This window comes from Mizuhopecten yessoensis, unplaced genomic scaffold, assembly GCF_002113885.1.
Source record: "Mizuhopecten yessoensis strain PY_sf001 unplaced genomic scaffold, ASM211388v2 scaffold9685, whole genome shotgun sequence".
Lineage (NCBI taxonomy): Eukaryota > Metazoa > Mollusca > Bivalvia > Pectinida > Pectinidae > Mizuhopecten > Mizuhopecten yessoensis.
In genome coordinates this window covers 1,055,823-1,063,338 of record NW_018408171.1, presented here as the reverse complement: position 1 = coordinate 1,063,338, position 7,516 = coordinate 1,055,823, and the positions used below count along the sequence as shown (strand labels likewise).

Sequence of the window (7,516 nt, the reverse complement as noted above, 5' to 3'; positions counted from 1 at the left end):
TACAGGAGGGGATACTATAAGAGAGGGGCGTGGTAACGGTAGACCACCAACTGCTGGGGGGATACAGGAGGGGATACTATAAGAGAGGGACGTGGTAACGGTAGACTATCAACTGATGGGGGGGGGGTTACAGGAGGGGATACTATAAGAGAGGGGCGTAGTAACGGTAGACCACCAACTGCTGGGGGGATACAGGAGGGGGTACTATAAGAGAGGGACGTGGTAACAGTAGACCACCAACTGCTGGGGGGGTACAGGAGGGGTACTATAAGAGAGGGACGGGGTAACGGTAGACCACCAACTGCTGGGGGCGGGGGGGTTCAGGAGGGGATACTATAAGAGAGGGGCGTAGTCACGGTAGACCACCATCTGCTGGGGGGATACAGGAGGGGGTACTATAAGAGAGGGGCGTGGTAACGGTAGACCACCAACTGCTGGGGGCGGGGGTGGTCAGGAGGGGATACTATAAGAGAGGGGCGTGGTAACGGGAGACCACCAACTGCTGGGGGGGTACAGGAGGGGTACTATAAGAGAGGGACGTGGTAACGGTAGACTATCAACTGATGGGGGGGGGTTACAGGAGGGGATACTATAAGAGAGGGGCGTAGTACCGGTAGACCACCAACTGCTGGGGGGATACAGGGGGGGGTACTATAAGAGAGGGACGTGGTAACGGTAGACTATCAACTGATGGGGGGGGGGTTACAGGAGGGGATACTATAAGAGAGGGGCGTGGGAACGGTAGACCACCAACTGCTGGGGGGATACAGGAGGGGATACTATAAGAGAGGGGCGTAGTCACGGTAGACCACCATCTGCTGGGGGGATACAGGAGGGGGTACTATAAGAGAGGGACGTGGTAACGGTAGACCACCAACTGCTGGGGGCGGGGGTGTTCAGGAGGGGATACTATAAGAGAGGGACGTGGTAACGGTAGACCACCAACTGATGGGGGGGTACAGGAGGGGATACTAAAAGAGAGGGACGTGGTAACGGTAGACCACCAACTGCTGGGGGTGTGTGTGTTCAGGAGGGGATACTATAAGAGAGGGACGTGGTAACAGTAGACCACCAACTGCTGGGGGGGTACAGGAGGGGTACTATAAGAGAGGGACGTGGTAACGGTAGACCACCAACTGCTGCAGGTAAAGTGGATCAGCAAGCTCTCGCACACTAAAACCATTAATGCACGTGCTTTGTAGGTAAATCAGTAAACAGTAAAACACCACAGACATCCTACACGGGCGTACGTATAAAATTGACGCTGAATTTTAATATTCTTTGATGGCGTAATTCATAGGCACTATTTTGAGACGCACTCAATTAGCCAAAATAATCTACTGTTGTTCCTGAGGTAATTAACTTCACATATTTCACATAATGTTATAAATAGACTTGGAACATGTTTCTGTCTGTTTACTGGCGAAAGGATGATCAAAGCACTACACTTGTAAGACGTGAACGCATGGACGTTCTTGCATTTACCTGTTATCTTCACAATATACAGTGAGATGGAATATAACATTTTTTTAATTATCAGTAGCTTTAAACACAAAAACAAAAAATTGATACACAGACACACTTAACATCGTAATATATGTTCGTTGCATGCAGGCATACAACATTTGGCAATTTTCCAACCGATTTTATGCCAAATATTGTCGTTTTGTAATAAATCATTTAATCAACAAACAGTTTGCAGCTTCACGAGAACAGGACACGTGTTAGTCAGACATATAACGAAATAGGACTCCAAAACAAATTACACTAAGCAACATATAGTGTAGCTTCCAAAGTTTATTTCTAGTTTCGTTTTAGGTAGAGATATCATTGTGAAATATAACAGATGGACAGAGATACAATCAACAGATAAAACCTGGAGTCAGAAAACAAAAATGTATGAAATATCAATTTTTAAGGATAAAGATAAGAATTATGACTTTTACATTTTTGTGCTATGATAAGTCACATACGATATATATCAAACTCTACATTTAATGTCAGCTAGATAAGTTGGTCCAAAAACAAATTTATAAAAGATTGATGGGAATTATGGCGGGAAAACAAAATCATCCTTGTATTCAGTCATTCTGAAAGTAACACAAGAGCCCAGAGTTACAACCCTCTTAACTTTAAGAAAGTTCTAAATTCTCAAAATTATATTTCTCTTAAACACAATACTTTCTCAAACGTACTTGACTAGAAACAGTTAATAAATTGCAAATAATGTAACTACAAAATTATTTGAAATAAATTGAAAAGTTTACGGATATTTCAGGTAAAGAACGTTTTTAGAATTAATCTTTATTAATTAATCGGGACCAGCAGAAAACAGTAAGTTGTAGCGCCACGACACCAGAACGGAGGAGAGATCACCGAAACGGAGCACAGAGGAGAGATCACCAGTACGGAGGAGAGATCACCAATACGGAGGAGAGATCACCAGTACGGAGGAGAGGTCACCAATACGGAGGAGAGATCACCAGTAAGGAGGAGAGATCACCAGTACGGAGGAGAGATCGCCAATACGGAGGAGAGATCACCAGTACGGAGGAGAAATCACCAATACGGAGGAGAGATCACCAGTAAGGAGGAGAGATCACCAGTACGGAGGAGAGATCGCCAATACGGAGGAGAGATCACCAGTACGGAGCAGAGATCACCAATAAGGAGGAGAGATCACCAGTACGGAGGGGAGATCACCAATACGGAGGAGAGATCACCAATACGGAGGAGAGTTCACCAGTACGGAGGAAAGATCACCAGTACGGAGGAGAGATCACCAGTATGGAGGAGAGATCCCCAGTACGGAGGAGAGATCACCAATACGGAGAAGAGATCACCAGTACGGAGGAGAGATCACCAGTGCGGAGGAGAGATCACCAGTACGGAGCAGAGATCACCAGTACGGATGAGAGATCACCAGTACGGAGCACAGAGGAGAGATCACCAATACGGAGGAGAGATCTCCAGTACGGAGGAGAGATCCCCAGTACGGAGGAAAGATCACCAGTACGGCGGAGAGATCACCAGTACGGATGAGAGATCAGCAGTACGGAGCACAGAGGAGAGATCACCAATACGGAGGAGAGATCACAAGTACGGAGGAGAGATCACCAATACGGAGAAGAGATCACCAGTACGGAGGAGAGATCACCAGTACGGAGTAGAGATCACCAGTACGGAGGAGAGATCACCAATAAGGAGGAGAGATCACCAGGACGGAGGAGAGATCACCAGTACGGAGGAGAGGTCACCAGTACGGAGCAGAGATCACCAGTACGGAGGAGAGATCACCAGTGCGGAGGAAAGATCACCAGTACGGAGGAGAGATCACCAGTGCGGAGGAGAGATCACCAGTACGGAGCAGAGATCACCAGTACGGAGGAGAGATCACCAGTAAGGAGGAGAGATCACCAATACGGAGGAGAGATCTCCAGTACGGAGGAGAGATCACCAGTACGGAGGAGAGATCACCAGTACGGATGAGAGATCACCAGTACGGAGCACAGAGGAGAGATCACCAATACGGAGGAGAGATCACCAATACGGAGCACGGAAAGGGGAAGGGAAATAGCGTATCAAACCGGAGACGGACAAATTGTGTTTTCATATGGCAACTTCTATTATCTTATATAAAAAAAAACTGTTGTTACAAATAATACAGTAGCGCCAATGAGTATTTGATACTTGTACGAGCCTAACAACATTGTCGTTGATTAGTAACACAAGTCTGTAGATAAAGTACTTGATAGAGCCACAAGACATGTTTACTGATGAACGGTATCCATTATTGTACATTGTTTAACGCCAGACGTATTTATTCTGGATTCATTTCACAAACAGACGATGCAATCTTGGTTTTGGTTGGCACTAGTGATCAGAGGCTTTTACACGTTCATACATACTGTATGTATGCAAATCGTGTGTTCATATATCGGACTTTTCAGCGACCAGAATTACTCTGTATTGTTCATTAGTCAGTGTTCATACAAATGTAGGTGATAAACATTTTGTATGGACATAAGTAAGCCACTCACTCACTCTCTCTCCAACACTCACTCACTCACTCTCCCACACTCACTCACTCACTCACTCTCCCACACTCACTCACTCTCACTCACTCACTAAATCAACCAATGTGACCAGAGACACTTCGTATGTCATAAACTTCAGAGACCAGACCCACTTGTGTATGTTCATAACTCATACACTTCAGTGATTGTAATCCTCTCACTGTAACGTTTATTCGTGAGGATTGACGTACTATATATTACAACACCTGTGTGTGAAATTGTGCCATATTAGATCTTTACCGGACATCGAACCAGGCTAGTGCTGGCGGTTTACACATAGATCGACAGAGATACCGTCCCTATAGTAAGGCAGTGGTCAGACCTGTATGATGATACCGTCCCTATGATCCACTGTCTCCCTCTACCTTACTACCATTACACGTCTTTGTACAAGAAACCAACAACTAGTCTGTCTCCCGCAACAACACTACTTACACATTCATATCATGCCATAAACTTTGTCGACATCATTGAGACTTGGCTATCTAATCTTACTTAGTAACGAACAAACACAATATGGTAAAATAATACATAAATAGGTGGCCCAATCAGAGGTGTGTTTGATGACAAAGTCAATTAAGTGTGTATTTTACACACAGTATTATTTATATGTTAAGAGATGAAAAGTTTTTTTGTTTTTTTTTGTATTCATTATGAAGGATATTAAGACAGAATACGAACTGAATACCGATACAAAAACGCCGACGAGAACCGAGAATATTTCAATAAAGGAAGGACACCATGAACCTTTACAATGAATTACAGAATCGTGATCAGTTGTTCTATAAGGTCTTTGTTTCCTACACCAGCTGTGGCGCTATCTAATGATCTGCTGTAGAATCCTGCGAAGTATGAAGGTCACATATATTCTAAGCCAGTGAACAACTAACAGACTATAACATGTTATTGTTCAAATCAGGTTTTCGTGACGACAAAACAGTTCTTCCGCGAAAATTGAACACTCTCTGACACAATATCATTAGTAATTTCCTAATTGTTCAACGTAGAATGTCCTGTAGTTATTTGAAGCTCTTCAGAGAGAACGGAAAAATTGGGAAAGTAGTTTATTGGGCAACAATACCAATAACTCAGTGTAATATGAAGCTCTTCGGGTAGAATACCCTGGGTAAGTAGTTTATACGGCAACCGTTACACTGCCTCAGCGTAGATTGAAAAACACACTGGGTAAGTAGTTAGTTGGGCAACCGTAACTTTACCTCAGCGTAGATTGAAGCTCTTCGGGTAGAATACCCTGGGTAAGTAGTTTATTCGGCAACCGTTACACTACCTCAGCGTAGATTGAAGAATACTGTGGGTAAGTAGTTAGTTGGGCAAACATAACTTTACCTCAGCGTTATTGAAAGTTACTCGAGTAGAGTATCCAAGCAAAGTAGCTATTGGTCAACAAGACGTATCATCTAGAAAGGAATAGCAAGGTTCTTAGAGCAGGCTCTGAGGTAGCAAAGGCTGGCTAGTTTATATTGTGGAGATGACAAATCATAATTCTGTACTCTTATAAAGGAGATAATCTATTTGCGCTATCGGGAGGGGAGACATATTGAATAATTAACAGTACCGGACAGTTTAGTGACCCCTCAGCTCGAGCCGGAGATCCATCTACAGAGATCCATCTAGTCTACCCTAGGCCAGAGATCCATCTAGTCTACCCTAGGCCGGAGATCCATCTAGTCTACCCTAGGCCAGAGATCATCTAGTCTACCCTAGGACCCTACGTATCACCTCTAACCAGTGATCTCATCAACTCTGGCTAGGGAGTCATCCAACCCTAGCCCGGTCAATATTAATCCACCTTTAGTCATTAACCAAGTTTTCAAGTTTTATTTTTACACTCACGCCACACATATACGTGCGTAACAAGAGGTCACATAGTACATAGTATACATTGATGGACTTAGTACTCACATAATATGACACATGATACAATTCATACAATAACAACCCTTTTCAATAATTCTTTTAGCTAAATTATTTTAGATATTAAGTAGCTTCATTACTCTTTGTATAAATTTACTAACTTTTGTTAAGAGTACCGTGTTACAAATTGAGAACATTCCTTTCATTTTGATATCAGTTGGGTTGACATAATAATAATTTGGTATATAAAGTTGTCTAAGAGCTACAACAGATACATTAGTACATTGGTATAAGTAGTGGTAATCGTCCCCAACACAGTTATTACATAGGGGACATAACCTTTCCTCGCGTTGGACTCTATTCCATCTTCCTGTTTCTATAGGAAATTTTATATTTGATGTTGATGTTGATGTTCTAAATTTACATATTACTTTTCGTTCATTACGATTTAGCTTTAAAAGATATGGTTCAATATTAAACTGAAATTTGAATAAGGAGTAAACTTGCCCTCGCGAGGAGGTTTCAACATCATGAAACCAACTTTGAATGAATTGATCGCATAATCTCTGCTTAATGATATTTTTCAAGCATTGTCACCAAATCAACTGTAGCCTGGTTCCCAATCAACTGTAACCAGTTAGCCGTTTTTATGTGACCAAGTATCCAATTAATTAAGTACTTGTTTAATGGGTCCTTTACTACTGAAGTGATCCGTGTAAATCACATCTCACGATTTTTACCGTTTTGAAAACGATCAAACAAAACATTTCAATATAGAATACGGGGATCAAATCCTGGACTTATTCGCTACCAATAACTTTTCACTGTAGCCAGGGAACCATCAACTGTAGCCAGGGACCAATCAACTGTAGCCAGGGACCAATCAACTGTAGCCAGGGACCCATCAACTGTAGCCAGGGACCCACCAACTGTAGCCAGGGACCAATCAACTGTAGCCAGGGACCAATCAACTGTAGCCAGGGACCCATCAACTGTAGCCTGGGACCCATCAACTGTAGGCAGGGACCCATCAACTGTAGCTAAGGACCAAGCAACTGTAGCTAGAGGCCCCTCAACTGTGGCCAATGACCCATTAACTGTAGCAAAAGGCCAGTCAATTGTAGTCAGGGAACTGTAGCCTGGGACCCATCAACTGTAGTCAGGGACCCATCAACTGTTGTCAGGAACCCATCATCTGTATCAAGGGACCCATCAACTGTAGTTAGGGACCCATCAACTGTAGTAAGGGATCCATCAACTGTAGCTAGGGACCCATCAACTGTTGTAAGGGACCCATCAACTATAGTCAGGGACCCATCAACTGTAGCTAGGGACCCATTTACTGTAGCAAGGGACCCATCAACTGTAGCCAGGGACCCATCAACTGTAGCTATGAACCCATCAACTGTAGCCAGGGACCCATCAAATGTAGTCAGGGATCCATCAACTGTAGCTAGGGACCCATTAAACTGTAGCTAGGGACCCATCAACTGTAGCCAGGGACCCATCAACTGTAGTCAGGGACCCATCAACTGTAGCTAGAAGCCCATGAACTGTAGACAATG

The 7,516-nt window shown here is 43.6% G+C and overlaps 1 protein-coding gene across 1 annotated transcript in view; it reads left to right on the top strand.

The window, feature by feature from the left end:
- Nucleotides 1-6,995, top strand: part of LOC110458671 (serine/arginine repetitive matrix protein 2-like) — a 10,091-nt gene extending 3,096 nt beyond the window's left edge. The window contains exons 2-3 of the mRNA XM_021510500.1: nucleotides 2,360-3,399; nucleotides 6,782-6,995. Coding sequence (XP_021366175.1) covers nucleotides 2,360-3,399; nucleotides 6,782-6,995 — 1,254 coding nt within the window. The remainder of the gene's footprint in view (nucleotides 1-2,359; nucleotides 3,400-6,781) is intronic.
- Nucleotides 6,996-7,516: the final 521 nt, after the last annotated feature.